General features: G+C 40.9%; 1 protein-coding gene across 1 annotated transcript in view; it reads left to right on the top strand.

Annotated features, from left to right (window-relative positions):
• The first annotated feature begins 1,248 nt into the window (after positions 1-1,248).
• The window catches only part of LOC309563142 (neurotrypsin-like), a 72,517-nt gene continuing 46,888 nt past the window's right edge, over positions 1,249-26,877 (top strand). The window contains exons 1-2 of the mRNA XM_082267468.1: positions 1,249-1,549; positions 25,140-25,185. Coding sequence (XP_082123594.1) covers positions 1,478-1,549; positions 25,140-25,185 — 118 coding nt within the window. The 5' untranslated portion in view covers positions 1,249-1,477. The remainder of the gene's footprint in view (positions 1,550-25,139; positions 25,186-26,877) is intronic.

Raw genomic sequence — 26,877 nt, 5'->3', positions numbered from 1 at the left:
CTTTAAATAGTACGGCTACAAAAAAAAAAAAAAAAAAAAACAACTCCTTGTTCCTGCCCTGATGAACACTTCGATAAAGCAAAAGCCACTACTAACCAAATAGCATAGAGAGAGGATCTATTATTTTAAATAAAGGTACTTAGTCCTCATTTAATGTTACTAGGCAAACACCCCTGTAACAATGAAACAGGAATGCTTTACAGTTCTGTAGAAGAAGAAATGCCGTCACGCCTAGAAACATTTTTTTGTTTTCGGTGTAGTTTTTATCCTTGTGAGTTGATTGCTTGCTGTCTGTAAATTTTTTTATTTTTTATTTATTTATTCATTATTTTTTTTTTTATTTGAACAATTTTACATTTTAAGGACAAGCTTTCAGTGGTTTAGTAAGCCATTCTCAGTCCAAGCAAAATATTAAAACATTTTTTTTTTTTTTAAAAATCAGCAAAGGCAACAATCTTATCCCTGTGAGTGTGGCTGAGAACTTTGTACCCTGTCACGGTACAATGTGAGTGCAATTTTAAACCACCTACTAAGAAAACAATCTAGTAAATCCTACTCGTAATGTCAGCTGTTACAATTGCTGAATGGATGACATGGATTCCGATTATTTAGAATGAAAATCACAACAGTGAGATACGGACTAGGTCATAATGGATGGAGGGGGCTGAATATAAAGAAGCCTGTGAATAGACAAACCGCACCTAACCCTAACAGCAGACATTGTTTCCAAGCTTAACAATACTCGCTCTTATCTTCTCTCTTTTTTTGCTTGTGTACTGAAATACTTTGTTGTCCCCATAGCAAGCCAGGTCAACTGGAAAAAATGGTTTCATTTCCTTTCTTTATGTCTTGGACGTAGATGTATATAAACAATATAGTATTCTTAATAAAAAAGGAGCAGAGTGTTTTTCTTTTATATCAGCCCGGCTGTAAATGAATGGCATCATGGAATTTGAAACTTCCCATGCCAGAGATAATTAAAATTGTCAAAGGCGTGCATTTGCCAGGCTGTGTGGTATGGGACTGTCGGAAAATACAATGACAAAACAGTCAGCTGGATGAATGCCAATCTATATTTTGATAAAGTAGCACATAGCTTTACTAAGTATATGGATTGTCACTAATCCCTACTGATTGGGACTCTTGTAAAAGAAGAGGGTGGAGAAGAAGGATTGGAATACAAGGGTGGGTCAGAAGAAGGAGGTGGTTGCCTAAGAACTATAGTAGCTGTGTGGGTGGAACTGAGATCCTGGTACACTCTCACACACTCTGCTAGCCTGCACTTGCATATCACCTCTCTGGATAATGCTTCCAACTCTCTGCAAGGACCAAAGGCGCTAATTGTACAGGATCCCTCCATCAAAGAGCAGACCGGAGTATTGGGGGTGCTGCAGGACTTCAATGAAGAGCAGCCAGCTGATCCTGACAGAGGGAAGTGTCAAAGGAGAAAACAGCTGCATCCCATTGCTGAGCAACAATGAAACCTCTGCACTTGCATGGAGTGCTCATCCTTCTTATGTGCAGCTGTTGTATGTTCGGAGATTTCCAGGTGAGAATCCATGACACAGCTCTGTTCCTTATTAATAAGTCACAGGATGTACAGTATTTATCAGTCAGACTTTGCTCTGCTAATCACCATACTGCTTATCCAAGACTGTATAGCCTATTTGTTTTTGTAAAGAATATAGTAAAAAAAAAAAAAAAAGCAGGTTTTATGATTTCTTTACAAGACACAGAAAATCATGAATCAAGATTATGCTGCAGCAGAATGCTCTTGGGTTTTTGATCTGATGTGGTAGTCAGCAACACTGCAGTAGCAGCAGAGCTATTAGAGTGTAAAGGCCGTTACATATACATTTAGGCTATTTAGAATAGACACTCACCCTGGGCAAACAATATATCTGTATAGAGAACATGAAGGAGAGATCCCAAGACTGGAGCACAATGATGATGGTATAAGAAATAAAATAAGTAGAGCCAATACACATACACAGTTGTTTAATACATCTGAAATTTCAGATTTTTTTTTTTGCTTGTTCTTTGCTCAGGGCATCATCAGGAGCACATTTGTCTTTGACGGAGATGAACAGGCCCGGGGTTGGGTTAGCTATGGAATCTGAAAATTTCTCAGTCTTGTCATTCCAATTCTTTTATGTCTCCATCTTTCCAGTAATGCACTTGGCTAAATGATCATTGCATTTCTAGTGTATATACTAAACATGCATGGTCATTCTTTAAGAACAATCTTGAAAAGAAAAAAATTATATATACATGTCCAAAAAGAAAGTCAAGCTTGGCTCAATGGGTGTGGTTTTGCCCTTATATGGGTATTAGTAAGAAATTGAGTAGCGTGATTTACCTGTTCTGAATGTTTGCATGAAAGATGTAGAGATAGATGGTAATGTAAAATCAAATCATTTTTATTTCATGCATTATTTTTATTATTATTTTTAATTGAAAGCATATTTATTGCAAAATTAGATGAAAGGGTGGAAACCTTTCACGTCCTTCTAAATAACCACAGAAACCTGCTTCCTTATCCAGCTTTTGTTGCAGGCTGTTTTAGGAGTAGTGGACTAGGTGGTGGGGCAAGGATTAGGATGACTGATGAGAGCCTTTGGCCTCATGCACACAAGGCATAAAAAAGCCACTATTTACAGGTATTTGACTTTTTTTTGCCTCTAAATGCACCTCTATGTTAGCCTTTTGTGGTCAGGCACATATAGGTGTTTACAGGCATATCCGTAGATGTGCGTTTAAAGGCTGAAGAAAAAACCTCATTACTTGCACATTCAGAAGAGAAGCGTTTGAGCAGAAAAAATGCTTGATGTGGCGTAAACGCACCTAATCTTCTGGACAATAGAATTAATGAATGCCCAAATGCTTAACATGTCTAAATGCACCTCAAAACATATTCAAAATGTGGCTTTAGGTGCATTTTTTAACTACTTCACACCTAAGGGTAAAACAAAAATAAATGCCTAGGCACAATTTTGCAACTTTGACATGTGTTAGTAAAACCATACATATCATAACTACTTTGTACATCCAGGTGGATTTTACCTTGTTTTTTTTAGGACCAATTGGACTTTCATTTGGTAGTAAATGATTATGGATATCTCCTGATTTTTTTTTTTATTATTATCATAGGAAAACTGGCTGAAAGTAGTAAAAAGATTTGTATATTGCCATATGTTTCTTGTTACTACCATAACCTACCACCAAAGAACAACCCAAAATAAATGTTCCTGCTCTTGGAAATTGCAGCGATACCACATATGTGTATGTTATTTGTTGTTTGTACCCATAGTACAGCCCACAAGCAATAGTGCGTATTTTTCTTTTTCTTCTGTCCTGCCTAACACACACTAAAGCTTTTTTTAAAGAAAAATTAAAATCCGGCTGAAAACATACTGACTCTGATCTTGACCTTTGACCCAAACATTAACCCCGGCACTAACCTAGATCAAACCTTGATTTAGGTTTTTTTTTTTTTTTTACGCACACTTTTTTTTTTTTTTTACGCACACTTTTTTTTTCCCTCTCTGCAAGGAAAGAGAAAGATACATTGTATCTTTCCTCTCCATACACAGAGAGCGAAACACAGGGGCAAGCCTCACAGTGACTGATCACTGTGGTAGCCAATGAGAGGCTACCACAGCGATCAGGTGACCCAGAATTGGGAGTTCCGGGTCCCGATCGTTAGTACGGGGCCTGAGGCTTTCTGTGAGACCCTGGTCTCTGCTGGGAGTGCTCCCAGCACAAAGGGAGATACGCATATATGCAGCCCTACGCAAAAAAGCCCACTTCCATAAGGACGCATATATGTGTTATGTTGGTGGGAAGGGGCTAAGATGCTTTTTTTCATGCCAGGAGCAAAGGAGGCCAGGGGAAGAAAAAAAAACATCCTGTGTGCATAAGGCCTTTAAAAATAATTTGGCAATAGAAGCTTTTATGTTTCTTTCCTCCTTTTTCCACTTTAAGGCTTGCCACAATACCAGATTTCAGCCATAGTTGGTGCTACCATGATGCAAACAGGATGCAAGCATTGTCATTTAAGCAAATGTATCAAAGCAGATCAGTATAGAAAATGTTAGTATTGTGTAATGTAAGCTGTGTTAGGTTATTGGTACTCACAAGCTGTGCCACTGAAATACTAAAATTAAACATCATAAGAGAAGATTCCATGAAAACACAGGAAGAATACTATTATGGTCACCATAGATGGGTAATGAAATCTGCCAGTTTGTTAAAAGTGATTTTCGTTTCAAATTTCACCTTCACCCAAAGACTGTAAGAAATTCCCCACCCTCTGGAAAATCTATTCACATAACCCTTTTACTGGCATTGGTCACGACATGTCTCAGATACTAAGGAAAAGTCACAACAGTGATCATTCTAGTTATATTGCTTTTAAAAAAATCAGTTTACTCAGGTTAGAGTTTACTCAGGTTTCCTTTTATGGTATTCTATAATTGTTTTAAGAACAAATAATGCTTCCACTTCTTAAAAGCTTACCATGTCAGCTTAGCCTATAATAAAACACTAGAAAAGGAACAGCGCACAGGAGTGTCAGTCAGGTGTCAAAAGAGAATCCCCAGTCAGCAAACCAGGTAAAAAAGTTTAATTTGTTGGGTGAATAAAACCAAGAAAAGCTGGCACGTTACCACTGGTATGCGGGTGGCGGTGAGGGCATTGTGGGATGGTGAATGAATGCCAATGGTCACTGCGAGGAAATCCAACTCTAAACCTCTCGGAGTGGTGGAGGTGTACAACATACCGGGATCCCTATGGAGGAAGAGAAGATCCAAGCCGGTCGCCGCCGGGGCGAACCAGCCCTGTAGTGGAACCGCCGAGGGTTGCGTGATGCCTGGACGTGACGTCACTTGGTGGAAGACAGGAACGGCACGGCAACAGATTGACTTACGTTCCACGTTGGTTCCTGTATCGGGCCTCTTTCCACCAAGTGACGTCACTTCCAGGCATTACGCAATTCTCAGCGGTTCCACTACATGGCTGGTTCACGCCTGCGGTGACCGGCTTGGATCTTCCCTTCCTCCATAGGCATCCTGGTATGTTGAACACCCCCACCACTCCAAGAGGTTTAGCGTTGGATTTCCTCGCAGTGACCATTGGCATTCATCATCCCACAATGCCCTCACCTCCTCCCGCATACCAGTGGTAACGTGCCAGCCTTTCTTGGTTTTATTCACCCAACAAATTAAACTATATTACATGGTTTGCTGACTGGGGATTCTCTTTTGATACCTGATTGACACTTCTGTGCGCTGTCCCTTTTCTAGTGTTTTATTCCATTACATTTGCATCCCATGCTTGGGATCGGCAGCACAAGAACTGTTCTAGTGTGGATTTTCCAGTGTCCCAATAGTCAACCTCCTGCAGGGAGTTTTTGATTAATAGCGCTTGGACTTTTTTTGTATTTTAGCCTATACTAAGAAAGGCTATTTAAAAAAAAAAAAAAAAAAAAGTTGCCAATAAGGACCAATCACATTTCATCTTTTATTGACTGGAAAATGAGAAAAAGAATCTGATTAGTTACTATGGCTAACTTTTTGTATTTTATATGTAACTCCCAATCTCCAAATAAATGTTGTCTGTGTAGTAAACTTGCTTGCATTTAAACGAGGATGATTTTATTTATTTAAGGGAAGGACATACAAAGGGTATACTGCTATGCATTTCATTAGTGACTTTCCACACATTAAGAGAGCAGAATACGCTACTTATATGACTATTTAAAACATGCTATGTCCCCTGTTAGCCACTGGTTTATGGGTTGTTATATTTATAGCATTTCTTGTGTAATCTAAACATGTATAATTCGAACCTTGACTGGCGTAACTTGTGCCTGGATTTCTATTTTGCTCTGTCTCCAGTCCAAGGTTACTGTACACAGTGTTTATAGACATAACTGTAGCATACCTCACATAGAGGAAAGAAAGTACATGATAACGGAAGACGTTTAGTTTACAGAGAAAAAAAAAGGGTGTACTAGAATGACCCGACTCTCTTGTGGCAGACTTTGCATCTTACAGGAAGGCCAGCGCTATTTTTTCTGAACTGACCGCTCTTTGAAGGATTGTATAAAAAGCTGAGGTGGAAGTGACTGTACTCTGTTACACCGAGAAGAAGGTTGTGTCATGTGGCTCTTCTCTATTAAGCTTTTAAAGTTTAAATCTAGACAAAGTGGAAGACCATGGGCACTCAATATCTTCCCAATCTCTCAAGCACATAGTCAGTAGGAGGTCTAAGCTCTGTCAGCTGCTAAAGCCATTGTAAAGCCAAGCAAGGGGCTATCACTCCTGCTTTTTTTTTTTTTTTTGCGCTGTGTTTTGTAACCTAGAATAAAAAAAGGATCTATCAGGAAAAGTGTCTGGCGTGGACCCAGAATTTAAATGGCCAGTTTAGGTAGACTGACTTTAAGAAATTCATTTTAGGGTCAATAGCTTAGAGTGGGCGCGTCAAACTTAAAAGAAATACAGGCGGTCCCCGGGTTACAAACATCTGACTTACAAAGGACTACTACTTACAAACGGAGGGAGAAAACAGGAAGTGAGGAGAAATCTACCCCTAGGAAGGGAAATTCACTTGCGTAAGAGTCCTCATGGGAAAAAGGTGTCTCCACTGAAGCTTTATCACCAATCCTTGTTTCTACAACCCAAAATTTTCAAAATCCAATTGTCATAGGGATAGAAAGTGAGGTGAAATCTTCTGAACAGGGGCACAGACAGCAAAAAAATGTTACAGTGGTGTTAACCCTTCCCTATGCTATCCAAAAAAAGTTAAAAAATATTATTTTGGCTGGAGATACACTTGAAAAATTTACCTGTTCCGACTTACAAACAAATTCAACTTAAGATCAAACCTACAGACCCTATCATATTCGTAACCCGGGGACATCTTGTAGTAGGTTTAATTGAATTATATATATATAAATTCTTGGGTACCTACCATTATGACAACACTTGGGTGTTTACATTATAGTAATATCTGTAACTGACAACATAAAATTCTTGTGAATAAAACATTTTATAAAACATTTGGCTGAAAAATGATGAAGTGTAGCCTTCATCCACTAGAAAAAAAAAAAGTCTAGTCCCTCATTCAGCATGAATCCTTAAATTGGTTGAAGGCCACAAAGAAGAAGAGGGTCGCAGGTTTGATATGCAAAGCTTAGAGACAACAATTTAAAAGGTTGCTGTTCTCTAGTTTACTGCAACAATTTTGCAGATAATCCACATTCAAAAATCATGTAATTCCTCACTATCTCCATCCAAATACATATGGTAAGTCAGGAATATTACACAATTTTAAGGATTACATTTACATGGCACTGCCCATTTGCACCAGTTGCAATGTAAGATCAAACCAGTTAGGATACTTGAATATACCTGGAGCATAATATTTAATTATTTAAAAAATAGGAGTTTGACTACTACTAGCACTGCATGGATATCATGGATATTATCTTTTTCTTTTTGTTTTTTGCTTTTTTTTGTCAGTAAATGGGAATTTGAACAACTCTTATGGATCAGATGGCCATGAAGAAACTAGTGAATACTACCGGGCTGATGTACCAGGCAATTACATTGTTTTTTTAGAAACAAAAAAGTGGACCATGTGATACTTATTTATTTTTTATTTTTTTTTATATATGTTTTCAAGACATCCAGGCTTTCCCAGGTCAATATAGTACTGGGTCACAGAGGCAGAGCAGAATGTATAATCTATTACTCATATAACAAACTGTGAAGTTTGGGTAAAGTGAACAAACACATAAGGTCAGAAAAAAAGAAGTCAAATAAGGAGTTAAGAATGGGCTAAAGAATGGAGGGGATGCTTGGGATAGAGGTAAAATCACAGAGGTTTAAAGGGTCATAAAATATCAGATTGTAATTCAGAAAATAAAGATCAGTAGTAAATCCATCCAGTTTTGGATAGAATCACCAAAGGGTCTCTGTGTAAGACCAGTTTTTGGCCCCTCAGTTTACATCCAGCACCCATCTGACCCACATCTAGTATAAATGGGTCCTAAGTCATAAAGGGTCCTTGTGTAGCTGCATAGTCTGCATAAATAATATGTGCAGCTCTAAGTCCATTACCTTCTGGGCCTTGAGATCAAGTTTGAATATATAATTTTTTGATCCAGGTTTAAATACAAATTTTTTGAGCTAAGTTGGAATACATAATATTTGAGCCAAGTAGCGTTTTCAGACTTAAAATGGTTTTGCTTTCCTGCATGACTTTAAGGTTCATAGAATTGATTGAGCTATTGAGGCGTGGGACAGAAAAATACTCAGGTTCTGTTGGCACAAGAAATGCAAGCACACAACTGCATTGCCTGCCCGTTAAACTTTCCAGTTGCTAAGTTGGAGTATACAGTAAGTGAGCAGTTACTTGCCCCAGAGGAGGTTTGACTAAGTCCATGGTGCTTACACAGGAATGGGGAAATAACAATCCATTGCTGGAAAGAAAGCATTGAGGTACAATATTATACAACATATATTTAGGAATATCATTTTGTATTGTGTGCCTTCTCTGTCCTGAGCCCTGTTTACTTTTTGCCTGAAAGAGTGCCAAGTAGTTTGCCTGACTGTATTTTAGGCTGGTCATACACCATAACCATAACCAATTGATTGCCCCGTCCACGCTAAATGGAGGAACCTCCTCTGCCAGCTTTTGTATTCAAGCAGCCACAACACCCGGGCTGCCTGAATACCCAAAGAGAGACTGCATCTGATACAATGCAGTCTCTTTTCGGCTGATAGTTATTCACCTAGCTCAGTTGATTATAAAAAAGAGAAACAAAGGTGGTGGTGGGGGGATTGGTGATGAAATGGTGTTTTTTAGCCATTAACCTGTTTTGGTGCTTTGTGGTACTTTTTACCACAATTCTCCTTGAAGCCATGGGCATTCCTCTGTTTTATCTGTTCTTGCAAGCCATCTCATAAAATTATCAGCCACATAGGAATCTCTGTATACAGGAAATAATGATTCTTTTTAGTGGCTTTGTATCTATGAACTTCTCCTTGTTTGACAAGTACTGCAATGTTTTTGTGCCAATAAAGCGGTTGTGTACCGCTGGACTTTTTTTTTTTTTTTAAACCCTGCATAGTAAAGTCATAATGTGCTAGTATGTGAAGCATGTGCGTGACTTTAACGGACAATTGCGCGGTCGTGCGACGCTGTATCTAAAAGAATTTGACGTCCTTTTTTTCCCACAAACAGAGCTTTCTTTTGGTGGTATTTGATCACCTGTGCGATTTTTTTATCACGCGCTATAAACAAAAAAAAAGCGTAAATTTTGCAAAAATAGCAATATTTTTCAAATTTTTTTTATATGAAATTCCCCCCCAAAAAAATGTAAAAATCAAAATTTTTTAACATTTTCGGCCAATTTGTTTTATGCTACCTATGTTTGGTAAAAAAAATCGCAAAAAGCGTATTTTGATTGGTTTGCACAAAAGTTATCGCGTTTACTAACAAAGGGAAAGATTTTTGTCATTTTTGTTGGTTTTTTTTAACGCGTAATGGCGGCGATCTGCGATTTTTTTTGCGGTACTGCGACATTGCGGCGGACAGATCGGACCCTTGACTGACATTTTTGCCTTTTTTGGGGTTACCAGTGACATTTCTACAGTAATCAGTGCTATACATATGCACTGTTACTGTAAAAATACACTGGCAGTGAAGGGGTAAACTTTTTTGAAAGGGAGGGGCTATGTGTGTCCCTAGGGGCGTGCTTTCTACTGTGATTGGCTGTGGCTTCAGATGTATGAAGAGTGATCAACGGTTCTACATAGTAGAACCGTATGATCATCCTTCATACACAGGGGAGAATGACAGGCGGCTTGTTTACACAAGCCGCCTGACTTTCTCCCTCTCCCCCGCCGATCGCAGAGTGACCGGCGGACATCGGGTCCGCCGGTCACACGCGCGGGGGGGTCCGTGACCACGCAGGAGCGGGAGCGCGCCTCCGGCGGCGCGCGCTCGCTCCCTAGACCCTCACAAGCTAGTGACGTAGCCCTACGTCACTTTGCCTGTGAGCGGCTGACCGCCGACGTAGATAGTCGTGCGGCGGTCGGCAAGTGGTTAAGAGCACATGCACCAGTGATGTCACTGGCTGCATGTAATGTAAATATCTCCTAAACTGTGCACTTTAGGAGATATTTACACTACCTATAGGTAACCTTATTAGAGACTTACCCATAGGTAAAAGGCAGCAAAGGAAGTTTACTTCCACTTTCACCCATTTTGTTTTAAAGCGGAACTAAACCCACCAACCTAATGTTTTCCCAAAACAATTACATTCAAGGCATGCCGTGAATGATAACTGTCACAGTTGCTTGTGCTCTCAACTAAACTGTAAAACCATCAAATGTCTGGTGTCATAATTGATCCCATGTGCAGCACCATGACAATTGCATTTAAAACAGAGGGTAAAATGGAAGCTTCCTTGGCTGTAAAGAAAAGAAGGGTTTGGTTCCACTTTAAATAATTGTCAGGTCCCTTGACACCAGATTATCCTCCACTTTTATGCAAGCTGCATAGGCCAATATCATGCCTCCCTGAACAGCTTTGCACTAACATGTTTCTATACTCAGGATAGTAGCAGAAAAATCTATATTTTACATATGTGACTGTGATCTGTAAAGTGCAGCCATGTCAATTTTGTATTTCAGTTTTTTTAGTTTGTGGCATAAGGATAACAAAATTGTATGCAGGTAGTAGTGCAGCATCACTGTCCAAGTCCAATGAAGTGCGAATAGGCCCTACATGGTCCATCTTGATTTCCTAATTTAGCACCAGTGCTGATAAATTCCATTTCTAACACCATGGTTTCCAGACAGCAATATCTGGAGCAAGAACTAGAAAGCATTCCTTTTGTTCAGTTCTATGTGTTGCAGTAACACATATCCTGTAATGCATGAAATAAAATCTGGTGGTTGCAGTGCAATTTATTTCAAATAGCACTGTCACACACTGGACTTCGTGACCTACATTTATTTTGAAGGGCATCATTTATTAGGCATTTGCTGCCTAATAATTAAGAATGGCACCACAACGCCTTTGAGCTTTTACACGCCATAACATACAGATGGGATCCATCCCTGCTTGCTCTGTTCTAAAAAAAAAAAATGCTGAAGGTCTGTTCCTCAATGTGGTACATTATGAGACCAGTCAAAATGAATACCCTGTCTTATCACAAATTGTTAAGTTATTATTATTATATAGGATTTATATAGCGCCAACAGTTTCCGCAGCGCTTTACAACTTGAGGGTAGACAGTACAAATACAATACACTTTAATACAGTAGGAATCAGAGGACCCTGCTCGTTAAATTGGAAACTAGTGGATGAATCGACCCTTAAAATGTATTTATACCCAAAACTTTTTTATTTTTTTTAAATCTTGGATAGAATGGGTAAAAGTTAGAACCCCTGTCAGGCGGTACTGCTATCCGGGGGCCCTGTTAAAGAGATATCTCTTTCTTTCAGATCTAGGGAGAATGTTTTACTGGACAGGAAGTGAGGGAAACTCTATAGTTGAGAAATAGACATTCCCCCACTTAACTTTTTTTTTTTTTAACTTCTGTCTATTTCGCTGTTAGACCTCATACACACAGCTGCCCCGAGACCCATACAGCGTGAATGAGATGTTGGTTTATGCAGCTGGTGCAACCTGGAGCTGCGGCCAGGCAACGTATGTAACCCAAGTGAATGCAGAGGCAGTGGATTTACAGCCCTGAACACAAACAGTGCTGAGCCCCTGCACCCCTGTCAGATCAGGACATGCAGCTATGTCCGTACAGATGCCAGGTTTGCATTCTCTTGGGTGTAGGCTGCCTGCATATGGCTCCAGCGGCATAAACAAATACCTCATTTACGCTGTACATAAATGTGCTCTGGCACCTGTGTCAATGAGACCCTAGAGCAGTGATGGCGAACCTTGGCACCCCAGATGTTTTGGAACTAAATTTTCCATGATGCTCAACTACACTGAGAGTGCATGAGCATAATTGGAAATGTAGTTCCAAAACATCTGGGGTGTCAAGGTCTGCCATCACTGCCCTAGCAGGATTCCCCCCCTCATCTTGTCCTGGGGACAACCTTTTTCCTGACAGGACGTTAAAGCCAGGACTAAACCTGCATTCACTATATCTCGTTATCCACACTACACAGAACATGGAAAAATAATTGTAGCGCTGCCCCTGCAGGGACTGCTGGATATTAACTCTGCAGGCTCCCCTGGTTACCGACACACGGTTATAAGTAATTAGAGTTCTTGAATCCCTCCTTACTCCTGTTGGCTCTTCCCAGAAATTTTGTAATTGAGATAGGAGAAGGGAATAGTGGGATACTCCAACTGAACTATTCACATAAATGAGGACTTCTATCTTCGGAACTTCTTTAGTGATCAGGAACAGCCAGGCTGTTAATCCACACTGCCCCAAATGTAGATGGGGTTAAGTCTCTTGCTCTCTTTACTCTCTGACAAGACGACTTGAGGATTGATATTGTATCTTCAGGACACTCTCACTAGCATCCCCTCTCTGCTGACACCCATCCACTGACTATCCTAGGAGCTGGGGTGGCCCGCTCAGGTCAGGCCCCTTGACATGAGTTCCTGTACTCACAATACTGCAGAAACAGAACCTCTAGTGTCTCCCCTCTCAGACAGCTTCCCTGGACCTCTGCGTTCAGCTCCTCTCTGCTACTCTTCCGGCCCTCAATACGACCCCCTGAGGTGGCATGGCACCTCTACGGAGGAGGAGGCAGCTGCCCCCTCCCTCTGGGACTCTGCTCCCCAACGAAAGACCTTGAGCACATGTGCTCCTGGCTTTTATACAGTATCCCCACATGCACCGAGGTGATTTTACCTCTGCCAATCATCAGGACTGTATCAAAAGTTGCACTCTAAATACAATGAGCAGACCTCACTAAGAGATCCTGCTCTCAGGTAGGCAGAGAACAATATAGATTTAAACTGCTAAATACCTTTTCTCTTCAGCAGTATATAGCAGTCTTGTAATTTCTGTCAGTGTCTAGTTAAATCTTGTAGGAGGAATTTTCATTCTACTCTGACTGTCCTTTGAGACTGCAGGACCCCTTACCCTCTGTCTGGACAGTGTCTCATGTACCCTTTACACTACAATTACCAGATATACTGAAGCAGAGGGAGAGTGGTGGAATAGCTTTTACTGGACTACGCAAACAATATCTTCCTCTTGGCGCCGAGGGAGTCCATGTGAGCACATCTTGCTGTGTGCCCACATATTGGCAGGAGGCCAATCCAGCAGGGAAAGAAGCTTGAGGTCTGGGAGTGGAGACACCTGGCATAGAGTTGCATGTACTGCAACTATACCATACCTATAGTGCACCCATACGGATACTGAGTGCTGCATTACTAAGACTGTTAAGTGCACCAACGCTTCTTAAAAGGCCCAACTATAGCCGGTGGAAGAACAACATACAGGACTGACCCCCTTCCCCACTAAGCCATCCTACTAACCCCTGTTCTTTATTTATTTAGCGGGTACCTCTGCCCAGTGAGCCTAGCATAGTCACCAATAAGGCATCTTTGCAGTATAGTCCCCTGGACACAGTTATTTAGGCTACATTATGGTCCATTGCTGACCTCCGCTGACCTTGTTACTGTTTACACTGATCTGTCATTATGGGCCTGATTCATAGTACGGAGAAATGGCTTTTCGGCGGGATTTTGTGAACCGGAGAATTTTTAAGTCTGAAATTGGTATTCAAAGAACGGCGGGCGGAAAATAACTCCAACTGTGAGATTCATTAAGATCAACTAATGTCAGGACTGGACTTAAAAACAGTCCAGCTAAAAGGTGGACTAATTTTTTCAAAATCACAAAATATGGCAGGAAAAAAATAAAAAATGTGTGGGAAATATGTGTTATATGATTTTGAGCTAAACTGCTTTTAAACTGTGTGAAAATGTTAAGTAGAAAAAAAGATATTAATAAAAGTGTAAAATGCAAAAATAGCTCCAGAGTCAATTTCTGGCAGATAGCCCATGTGAGCATGCTCCAAACCAAAAACTAGGCTGAAAATAACGTTTTTGAAAACGTTAGTGGGAGTTTTATTGAATTTGCGGCAAATACCGCCGCAAATTCGCGGTAAAACGGCGCTATTCCGGCGCTAATAAATTTTTTTTTTTTTTTTTTTTTTTTTTTAAATTTTTTTTTGCACATATCTATGTATGTCTATATATATATATATCTATACATAAATATATATATATATATATGTGTGTGTGTATATATATATATATATATATATATATATATATATATATATATATATATATAAACACACACACATATATATATATATATATATATATATAGATATATATATAGATAGATAGATAGATAGATAGATAGATAGATAGATAGATAGATAGATAGATAGATAGATAGATAGATAGATAGATACCCAAAAATAGTTATATGTATATATATATATATATATATATGTTTTATTTATTGATTTGCCTATGTGTATATATATATATATATATATATATATATATATATATATATGAAAAGGAACACTAACACGGCTCCTCCCCGAAAATTAAACATTGTATATGTGTGAAATTAATATATTTTTGGATTGGTTAGATATAGAATGTAACAATAATATATGTTTTTTTGCATATGTGTGTATATATATATATATATATATATATATATATATATATATATATGCAAAAAACTATATATTATTGTTACTTCCTATATCTAACCAACCCCAAAAATATATTAATTTCACACATATACAATGTTTCATTTTTGGGGAGAAGCCGTATTAGTGTTGCTTGTCATATATAACAACAAACAGTTGTAGGTAGTTCAGGGATTCGAACACCCAAATACACTGTTGCAAGGCAGCGGTGCTAACCACTTAACTACCTAAAGCTAATGACATTTTTTTCAAAGCATGTGTGATTTGTACTTTAAAAAAAAAAAATTATATATATATATATATTCTATTTAGACCCAATTCAAGCTCAAATAATTTTTATTTATTAAAATTTTTTGATGGACTAATTGAATCAAACTATATTAATTTTTAGAGCCCATTCACATTGGCGCGACTTGTCAGGCAACTTGTCAGCCTGACAAGTCGCGGTATGTCGGGGTCCATTGAGTAGTACAGGACCCGTTCTAATAGGAGCGACACAAGTCACTCCGACTTAGAAAAAGGGTCCTGTACCACTTTGGGGCGACCTCGGAGCGACTTGCATAGACTTCCAGTATGTGAAGTCTCTGCAAGTCGCAGTGCACAGCGGTGCACGCGACTTCACAGGTCACCCCCCGAAGTCGTGTCGCCTCAATGTGAATGGGCTCTTAAGGTGCCAGTGCATGTATGCTTGGTATAAAGATAACAAGAAACTAAAAAAAAAAAAAACCTCAGAGACCACAATTCCCAAATAATTAACCTAGTTTAGTGAAACTGTATAAAATCAACAAATTTTTAAAAATAATCCTGCATGCTGGAAATTATATATAGGTGTTTAAAACATTTATTTCTGTGAAAAATTTGTATTTTAAACTTAAATTGATAGGCTAAGAAACTATCAGTGGCATATATTATGAAATAAATGTAACAAAGTGATTATGTTTGTGTAAATTGTGTTTTGCAAAAATGTTGCAAATATGTATTGAGCTTGAGCTTGATTAAATAAACTGACCAAAATATCCAAGTGGTTAGCACAGCTGCCTTGCAACAATGTATTTGGGTGTTCAGATCCCTGAACTACCTACAACTGTCTGTTGTTATATATGACAAGCAACACCCCAAAAATAAAACATTGTATATGTGTGAAATTAATATATTTGTTGAGTGGGGAGCCATATGTGTTGCTTCCTATATAGAGCCACATTACACTCTGAAAAATAGCAGTGTTTCAGCTTGCAAATCTGAGAATTTGCAAATTGATTGAACATATGCAGTGCAACCCCAGAACTCAGAATTCAACAACCCAAAAAAAAAAAAAAGATATATATATATATATATATATATAAAAAATTACTACATCAAGTCAACACACATAGGAAATGCTTTGAATAATCTCAGAATGAGCACAAAGTGGCTTTTTTTATTAAGACTAATGGGCCATACACACTATAAGATTTTCTGAAGATTTTTTCCTTTAGATTTACCAAAACCATATAATATGAGGTCAAACCTAAACACTTTCAATTTGTATGCAATCTGGCAGGCCCTTGCACTACATAGAAAAGATAAATCTGAAGGAAAAAGTCTTCAGAAAACCTTATAGTGTGTATGGCCATACATGATCCAATTTTCTTACAATTTTCTGTCCAATTTTCTTGAAATTTACCTTCAAGTATGTAGTACAAAGGCCTGCCTAATTGGATACAAGTGAAAGTGTTGTTTAGCTTTGACATCACATTATGTGGTTTGTGGTTAATCTATCAGAAAATTGTACAACAAAAATTGAACATGTATGGCCATACACACTATAAGATTTTCCGAAGACTTTTTCCTTCAGATTTACCTTTTCTATGTAGTGCAAGGGCCTGCAAGATTGCATACAAATTGAAAGTGTTTAGGTTTGACCTCATATTATATGGTTTTGGTAAATCTAAAGGAAAAAGTCTTCAGAAAATCTTAAGCCCCGTACACACGTACTGATCGTCGGCCGAACGATCGGCTGTCTTTTGTCCAGGGCTGTCCTGTCTGTTGAAAACTGCAAAAGACTGCACACTAATTTTGTCGGCCAACAACAGACGACTGCAGAAGTGATGTCATGTGATGGTTAACTTTCCCTGTGTTTTTTCTTTTCTGAGCATGCCCAGTCTTGCAAATCAGCCGATTGTCGGCCGAATTCTGTACTGACTGGCGAACAATCGGCCGTTGTGGTGTTGGCCAAAAAAAATTTTAATGCCTGCACGACAGATTCTGTTCGGCTGAAAATGCGCTGTCGGCTGTCGGAAGCATCATACTAACACGCCTACTATCGGCCGATCGGTCGTCGGCCGAATATTTACGGCCAAAGATCGGTACGTGTGTACGAGGCATTATAGTGTGTATGGCCCATTAAGCTGGCCATACATGTTCAACTTTTGTTGTACAATTTTCTGGTAGATCTACCACAAACCACATAATGTGAGGTCAAAGCTAAAAAACACATTCACTTGTATCCAATTAGGCAGGCCTTTGTACTACATACTTGAAGGTAAATTTCAAGAAAATTGGACAGAAAATTGTAAGAAAATTGGAACATGTATGGCCAGCCTTAAGCCTCGTACACACATACCGATTGTCGGCCGTAAACATTAGGCCGACGACCGATCGGCCGATTGTAGGCTTGTTAGTATGATGCTTCCGACAGCCGACAGCGCATTTTCGGCCGAACAGAATCTGTCGTGCAAGCATTAAAATGTTTGTATGCCGACACCAGAACGGCCGATTGTTCGCCAGTCAGTACAGAATTCGGCCGACAATCAGCAGATTTGCAAGACTGGGCATGCTCAGAAAAGAAAAAACACACGGAAAGTTAACCATCACATGACATCACTTCTGCAGTCGTCTGTTGTTGGCCGACAAAATTTGTGTGCAGTCTTTTGCAGTTTTCAACAGACAGGACAGCCCTGGACAAAAGACGGCCGATCGGTCGGCCGACGATCGGTACGTGTGTACGAGGCATTAGTCTAAATGAAAAAGCCACTTTGTGCTCATGCTGAGATTATTGAAAGCATTTCTTATGTGTGTTGACTTGTAAGAAACTTGGATCATGGATGGCCAGCCAAACACTCATTCATTAGTGAACTGGTGATTTTGGTTTAGGAACCGACAGACCCAATTAATTACTTTGCTGGGCGTTTCCTATACTGGGTGGGTGTAGTTTAACCAAGGTTATATAAAGGGATGTATGAGATCATATCATTTGGCCTGTGGAAGGGCCACAGGTCTTTATGTCCGAATTTGCTTTTGGGGGTGGGGGGTTTGCTGGCATGCCTAATGATCCATATTGCAGTAAGTGTATTCTTTTGGATGAATACTTTTCATGCTCTAACAGTTTGGTATTGTTTTTGCAAAGTGTGTCTTTATGTACTCTATACATGTTTTTTTTTTATTTTCATGCCTCTGTGTAGCTGTATGTTCTACTGATTTGATGGTATTTAAATGGAAAGACAGGCTCATGCAAACAATTAACATAAAAGTATGTTGGGTATGTTTAATGCTTAATACTAAGGTGTCTACAACTTATTTTGCTTGACTTTTGGATATTGTAAGCTCTATCTATCCATCATATGTTGTATCTTTTTGCACTGTAATTTGAATAAAAATTACTTGATTTGGGGGGCATTTCACATTTCACATGCTTGCTTGAGTGATTACTGATGTTTTATACATGTTCAATAAAGCTTATTCATTTGTACACAGCTCCTGGTTTTTTGTTTTCTTTTCTTATTTGTCTAGATGTAATTCAGATACCTTTTGTGTCTATTGAATGTAATCAATTTCTTGTATTTTTTGTGTGTGTGTGCAATGGCAGTGCAGTATGAACATGGGTAGGGTTTCTCCCTTTACTCCAGCAAAGTGTGTATGGGTGTGTGTGGGGGGTGTGTGTGTGGGGTGTGTGTGTGGGGTGTGTGTGTGTGGGGTGTGTGTGTGTGGGGTGTGTGTGTGTGGGGTGTGTGTGTGGGGTGTGGGGTGTGTGTGTGTGTGTGTGTGTGTGTGTGTGTGTGTGGGGGGGGGGTGTGTGTGTGTGTGTGGGGGGGGGGGTGTGTGTGTGTGTGTGTGTGTGTGTGTGGGGGGGGGTGTGTGTGTGTGTGTGGGGGGGGGGGTGTGTGTGTGTGTGTGGGGGGGGGGGGGGGTGTGTGTGTGTGTGTGTGTGGGGGGGGGGTGTGTGTGTGTGTGTGGGGGGGGGGGTGTGTGTGTGTGTGTGTGTGTGTGTGTGTGGGGGGGGGGGGGGGTGTGTGTGTGTGTGTGGGGGGGGGGGGGTGTGTGTGGGTGTGGGGGGGGGGGGGGGGTGTGTGTTGTGTGGGGGGGGGGGGTGTGTGTGTGTGTGTGTGTGGGGGGGGGGGGTGTGTGTGTGTGTGTGTGTGGGGGGGGGGGGGTGTGTGTGTGTGTGTGTGGTGGGGGGGGGGGGTGTGTGTGTGTGTGTGTGTGTGGGGGGGGGGGTGTGGTGTGTGTGTGTGTTGGGGGTGTGTGTGTGTGTGTGTGTGTGGGGGGGGGGGGGGTGTGTGTGTGTGTGTGTGGGGTGTGTGTGTGTGTGTGGGGGGTGTGTGTGTGTGTGTGTGTGTGTGTGTGTGTGGGGGGGGGTGTGTGTGTGTGTGTGTGGGGGGGGGGTGTGTGTGTGTGTGTGGGTGTGTGTGGGGGGGTGTGTGTGTGTGTGTGTGTGTGTGTGTGTGGGGGGGGGGCTAAATTTTAAGAAAAAATTAAAGTGTTTATGTATTTAATTTAGCTAAAAATATATAAATTAAGGAATAATACCAAATTTCCCTTCAGCCTCTGTGGATGAATGTAACCAAAACATATTATAAAAATCACTAAAAATGATTACTAAATAAAAGATTGCTACAGCGCTCACTCGCCTTTTTTAGTTGGCTTAGGTCAGTGATGATGAACCTTGGCAACACAGGTGTTTTGTAACATTTCCCATGATGCTCACCTACACTGCAGAGTACATGAGCATTTTGGGAAATGTAGGGCAAAAACATCTTGGGGGGTGGTTAAGGGTTACCATCACTGGCCTGGGTAAAAAATTTCCAATACATTTTAGTTGTCTGTGTGCGCCATTTTTAAAATAAAGCAAAATCTCTTTACAATAAATTGCAAATGGCACATTGGCGTTCGCCCTGGACCAGAAATGACACCACATTGGCTTGCACACATTCCAGCAAGTGGTCACAATCAACTGGCTAATCATGGTGAGGGCCACTTTCAGCTGTGAAGAAATGGCATTCATATGCAAATTAAGTGTGTGTGTGTGTGTGGGGGGGGGGGGTCTGTGCTTGTAATCAGAGCATTGATTACCAGTGCAGACCCTTGGGGGATGCCACTAGAGCCACCAGGGATGCCCACCCATGCCACCATTGATGCCAATCAGTGCTCAGGGAACCTGTTAGTGCCCTCCTCATCAGTGCTGCCCATCATTACCATCTTTCAGTGCTGCCCACCAGTGCCAATCATTGCCCATCAGTGCCACCTATCAATGCCCATCAATGCTGCATATCAGTGCCACCTATCTGTCTATCAGTGCTGCATATTATTAGTGTCTCATCAGTGCCTGCCAGCGCAGCCTCTTCAATGCTCGTCAGTGCAACAAAAAACATATTGATTTACCAAATTTTATTACATAAACAAAAACACATTATTTTAGGGGTCAAACATTTAGGTGTTCTTTTTGCCAATAGAAAAAAAACCTTGCAGTGATCAAATACCACCAAAAGAAAGCACTATTTTTTTAATGAAAATACTGTGATACATTTGTGTTAGGTACAAGGTTGCATGACCGCGGAATTGTCATTCAAAATGCAACAGTATAAAAAGCTGAAAATTGGCCTGGGCAGGAAGGGGTGTAACTGCCCTGTAAGGAAGTGGTTAACTATTGAAACATGGGAATAAATATTCCAGGGGTAATCATGCTCAGCTCAATGGTTCAGTGGTTAGTGTTCCTGGCTATAAACACTGAGAGCATGAGTTCAAATCCCAAGTGTGCCATCACCTTCCTAAATTTTAGACAGCTATAAATAAATACTGAAACTTGGCAAATGCATAATTGCACTCTGCACATATGCATGTTTGTTTCTTGAATATACATGGCCATTGACATGCAATTTTAGGTGATGTAGCCAATGTATTACTATGTGGCCAAAAAAAATTATGGCACACAGGGTGTTATCATGGTCTGGCCTTGAACTCATGACCTAGCAATCTTTAGCTGTGAGCTTAGCCCACTACACCAAAGTGCTGAATACAATCAGATATGCCTGAAAGTTTCAGATGAATAAAGAATGAAGACTGCTAATTAGACAGCTGTGTAGTCTGCTATTAGAAAATCTAAAGGTTAAAACACATTAGATACATAACTATACCTTAAAATTAAAATAAACCATAATAGATGACATTGCTGTGTAATAGTGATTCAGAATAGACAAATTTCCTTTTATGAAAAACACAAAGGGAATTTGGTTAACTCCAAACTCAAATTCAGCCTAAGTTAACTCCAAACCCGAATTCAGTCTAAGTTACCTCCAACTCCGAATTCATTAAAGCATCTAGTTGATGGTTTAACTCCAGCCACTTACCTAATTAGGATGCAATGAGTTTAGGCTGGAGTTATTTCTGGAGAAGTGAGCAGCTCTAATCCAAACTTATACTGAATTAGGCCCAAAGTGTCATCTTATGCCTAGTGCTACTGATTTATTTATGTCAAATTGTGTCCTTACTATTGCCAATCCATTTCTATGCTTTCTTTTGTTACTACCCATATTGTGTTACAATACATTAAGACTTGCTTTTACTAACTTGTTTAGTGTCTGCTTCTTGATATAGTACCACTATTGGGTATGCAGTATTTCCTTCTGTGATTTTCTGTGATATTATTATTATTATTATACAGGATTTATATAGCGCCAACAGTTTGCGTAGCGCTTAACAAAATGAAGGCAGACATTACAGTTACAATACAATTTGGAACAAAAGGAATCAGAGGGCCCTGCTCGTTAGAGCTTACAATCTAAAAGGAAGGGTCAATTGATACAAAAGGCAATAGCTGTGGGGGATGAGCTGATGGAGCAAGTGAAACAGTGTTATTAGTTAGTAGCCGGGTAGGCTTCTTTAAAGATAAGGGTTTTCGGGGATCGTCTAAAGATGGATAGATTAGGGGACAGTCGGACAGATTGGGGTAGAGAGTTCCAAAGAAATGGAGAAGCTCTGGAGAACTCCTGGAGGTGAGCACAGGAAGAGGTGACAAGGGAGCTAGAGAGCAGGAGGTCTTGGGAGGACCGAAGAAAGCGGCTTGGTTGATATTTTGAGATCAAGTTAGTGATTTAGCTGGGGGCAGAGTTGTGGATGGCTTTGTAAACTATTGTTAGCACTTTGAATTTTATTTGTTGGGTGAGTGGAAGCCAGTGAAGGGATTGGCAGAGAGGGATGGAGGACACTGAACGTTTGGTAAGGTGGATAAGTCTTGCAGCAGCATTCATTATGGATTGAAGGGGGGATAATCTATGTAAGGGTAATCCAATGAGGAGGGAGTTGCAATAGTTGCCAGGGCGTGAATTAAAAGCTTGGTGGTGTCATTGGTTAAAAAGGGGCATATCTAGCGATGTTGCGGAGGTTAAGGCGGCATGATTTGGACAGGGATTGGATGTGAGCCTGAAAGGACAGTGCAGAGTCCAGGGTTACCCCTAGCACCCTGGCATGTGTGGAAGGACTGATAGTTGTTCCATTGATCTTGACAGAGAATTCCGGGGAAGGGGCACGTAGAGGAGGAAATATTATGAGCTCGGTTTTAGATAGATTCAGTTTGAGGAAGTGATGAGACATCCAGGCTGATATGTCTGTTAGTAGATCAGTGATGCGGGAGGAGACTGATGGGGTGAGCTGAGGGGTAGAGAGGTAGATATTGCATGCTTTGTCTATTCAACCTGGTGTGTCAGTGGGACTAAAATTCTTAAACAGGTCAAGTCAAAGAACAGAGAACCAATTCTATCTAGTGGCTCCTGTGGGGGTAGCGCTACACTAATAGTAAACATGTCACATTGTGGGGGAGATTTACTAAAACTGATGCACACAAGATCTGGTACAGCTGTACATAGTAGTCAATCAGCTTCTAGGTTTTTTTTGTCAAAGCTTAACAGAACAAGCTGATTTTGAAGCTGATTGGTTAATATGCACAGTTGCACCACATTCTGCATGTTTGAGTTTTAGTAAATCCCCCCCTAATGTGTCTCACTGTGCCTGTTTTCCATTGCCTTGCAATGGATGGATGGATGGATTACACAACCGATCAATCAGCAGTGTTGTGGTTTCATCCCATACTACTTTACACAAGGGCAGGCTGTGGTTTCAGGATCTATAAGCTAAATGTTGAATGCATTTTTATTTTGAAGCCACAAGTGACATCGATTTCATATGGTCATGTACTTTTGGGTTCCATTAGTTACTGTAGGCTATGTATGTTAAAGGAAACCTGTTCTGGAATACATAGGCTGCTATAAAGATTTCCTTTTAAATATGTTTGACTGCTGGCTCTCTCTGACCGACCCTATTGCCTCCCAAGTCACTCATCTGGGACAAGCATGATCAAAAGCCAGAACTTCTAATCTGAATACTACTTTTAGATCAGTGGCTCAGAAGCAGTTAAACCCACAGATTCAGCACGGCAGCAGCCAGGCCACTAGTATTTCCAGGAGGAGAGCTCGACTCAGCAAATGGCAACTTCTATGCTACCCCAGTCGAAGGTTCTTTTAAAAAAAACTGCTTGAGGAAAAAGAAACACTGAAGACTTAACGTTCAGAAAACTAGAGGTAACTGCTCATACCTGCAGCAGCCTCCAACATCTAGTGGCTAGTCCTCCTACATACTCCTCGCTGTTGAAAGACCCGCGTTGTATATCTCAAGGTATAATGGGGGCTCCTCTCAGCTCTGGACTCCAATAAGGGATAATATGACCACAGGACCTTGCTCCAGGTAAAAAAATGTAAGGGCTCCAAGGGACATCAATAATAAACCAGGGTATGAAAGGAGGTATTCCAGACCATATAATAAAGGAGAAACCTCACATAGTGAAGTACAGTAAACCAAAAGCTTTTATTAGATTAAAAAGGGTACTCACATTCCATAGGAGTAAAACGAGCATTCAATGTGCAAATTAGAATCGGGAACAGCAGCTCCTTTGCGGTGTACAGCGAGGCTTCCGGGACGCCGTGCACTTCACCAAACCGGAAGTGCGTTCCAACCAAGATAGTGGATGTGACGTAGTTACGTCTTACGCGTTTCGTAATACAACATCACTGGCAATAAGGAATGCACAGGAGACAGAAAGAGTTCTGCTTGCCTGCTCATCAGTAAAAAATGTCTCCCTGATAGAACAGCTTTAAGTCTGATCATGCACTAGGCCAGCCTTTTTCAACCAGGGTGCCTTCAGGTTCTTTTAGGGGTATCTTTGCAAAATGCCTGAAATTGGCCCAAAAATTGTACACAAGCCAGCTTGTGCAGTAGCCACAACCTTCAGCACTGGGATCATGCTAACAAAGAGAGGGAAAGAAACTAAGGGAGAAGAGAAACACTGGAATACTAGTCGGTACCGGTGTTCAATGCTGGAGGAACAAATCCCCTCTAATGTTGTGTGGCTGGTGTGGATGTTGATGCATTATGTAAAACTATTTGTTTCGTTTTTATACATTTTAGAATAATAGGGTGTTCCAAGATTGTACATCATTTTAAAGGGTGTCTTGACTGCAAAAACGTTGAGATACACTGCTCAAGACTATCTGATTGTACATTCTCCTTTAGATCTACTAATAACTATGTATTGCATGATTGGTTACAAAATAATTTTGGTTGTTTAGTGACATCATGTAACACAGTTTTGGTAAATCTAAAGGAGATTGTACAGTGGGATTGTAACATTGAATTAAGGCAGAACTTTACTCACCTTCTCCCCAGTGCTGCCGTCTCCTGGAGCTCCCCGCCGGCTGCCGTCAACTTTGTCCAGATTTGCTTCCAGGTACCGATTGCATTTTCAATGGCACGGCTGTTATAATGTCACTCCTGTGCTTGCATGAGAGTTCATTTATCCTGGCATTGTCAAAATTTGTACAATGAACTTCTTGTGCACTGGGCATACAGGTAGGTAATGAAACTTTATTGCAGAAATGCTATATTATGTATCTCCTGCATTGAAATCCTTCCTGTTTGCCAAATGTTGATTTCTTACTTAAGGTTCTACTTTAATAAGACTTTACAGATCATTGTCATTGGTGGTTTCAGGACACTCACTGACCCATGTAAACTAGATTGCTGCAATATCACAAAGTTAATATGTCCAGAAATAGTAACTCTCTTTTACTAGCTTCTATTTTCTGTTTGCAAATTCCTAGGATATCGTAAATTCCCTGCAAGCACAGAAGCACCTGCTGAAAACAGGTAAGGACTTGACTGAACCCTGCATCACTACTAAGGCTACGATTTCACAACTCTCCTTATCTATCAACATTGCACAGCTGTGTTACACATAGCCCTACAAGCTGAACTCCAGTCAAAAATAAACACCCTTTAGGCCAGTTGAGTATTCAATAAAAATTATTCATGGTGTTCTTTACATAGAACTAGCGTTCCTCCAAATGCCTAGCCTCCTCTAGTCCCTTGCACTGCAGTACTCAGACTTTGAGAGGGAAAGACAGCATTCTGGGTCAATTAGGCTTTATTGCATTGTGTGATATAGTCAATCTATCTTTGTCAACATTCATAAGGGTGGGTAGAGCAGAGAGATGGCTTTATCAGTGTGCTGCTGCTACCACTGCTGTATTTTGGCCTAGGCCGACAAAGCCCAGGCCTAGGGCGGCACTTTGCGGGGGGCGTCAAAAAAGCCGCCCCTCCACATGAAAAAAAAAAACCCTGATCCATTCTCTGAGTCCCATCTGAGTCTGCTCCCGTGTCTGCCTACCGCTGCCCCGTGGATTGGCATCCCTGCTGCCCCCAGGAGCGCTCCCGCGAACCGACGTACCCATACAAAACAACAAAATATACAAGTAGGCACTTTGTACCCACTTTTATTGTACGGAGAGCAAGAAGCAAAGCTCTAAGAGGAAAAGGTGGAGCCTAAATAGGAAGGGGTAAGGTTTACAGATGACAGGGCAGGTCTGAAACAGGAAGGGGTGTGATTTGGACAAGAAGGAGAGGGTCATAGTTAAATTAGGGGGTGCACGAGTTTAGTCTGGCCTAGGGCAGCACAAAACCTAAATACACCACTGGCTGCTACTCATTTTGAATCAACAGTCTGGAGTAGGCCCATGAGCAGTCTGTATTGCTTACCAACATTGGAGAAAAGTACTGTCATCAGAATACCTTTAGGGCTCTTTCTCATGTGTGGCAGCCATTGTCACCCTTCTGAAAAGTTATCTGCGGTGGATCTCTTTTTAGAGGTTGGCTGAGAGGCCATTTGTTACTTCTACACTGCCTGTTTTAGCCCTAAAGAGGCCTAATCACCAGTTCCAGTGTGGCCTAATTAACTTTGCGGCCGGGTTCACACATAACCGCGCATCCAATTTGCATGACAGGAGAGTATCACCAGCTCTCAATGGAGCCTGTTCACACAGCTCCAGGGTGGCCGCAGTCTGCATTTAAAAAGGGTCCTGTGAGTCTTTGGTTCCTGATTTAACCACTTGCCGACCGCCCACAGTATATTTACTGCGGCAGTCAGCCCCTCACAGGCAAAGCGACGTAGTACTACGTCGCTAGCCTGTAAGGCTCTAGGTTGCAAACGCGCGCTGGAGGCGCGCTCCCGCCCCCGCTCGTTCACGGACCCCCCCTGTGCGTGTGCCGGGCGGACCCGATGCCCGCCGGGCACTCGCGATTGTCCGTTACAGCGAAAGAAAGGCAGGCGGCTAATGTAAACAAAGCCGCCTGTCATTCTCCCCTGTGTAAGAATAGAGATCATACGGTTCTGCTATGCAGAATCATATATCTCTGTTCTTACACATACAGCCACATCCAATCACAGTTAGAAGCACGCCCCTAGGGACACACTTAACCCCTCCTTCTCAAATAAAGTTAACCCCTTCCCTGCCAGTGTCATTTTTACAGTAACAGTGCATATGTATAGTACTGATTACTGAA

The sequence above is a fragment of the Pelophylax lessonae genome, assembly GCF_965119305.1.
Source record: "Pelophylax lessonae genome assembly, chromosome: 9".
Lineage (NCBI taxonomy): Eukaryota > Metazoa > Chordata > Amphibia > Anura > Ranidae > Pelophylax > Pelophylax lessonae.
Note: the sequence above shows the minus strand (reverse complement) of the source record. Positions and strands in the feature narration are given on the sequence as shown.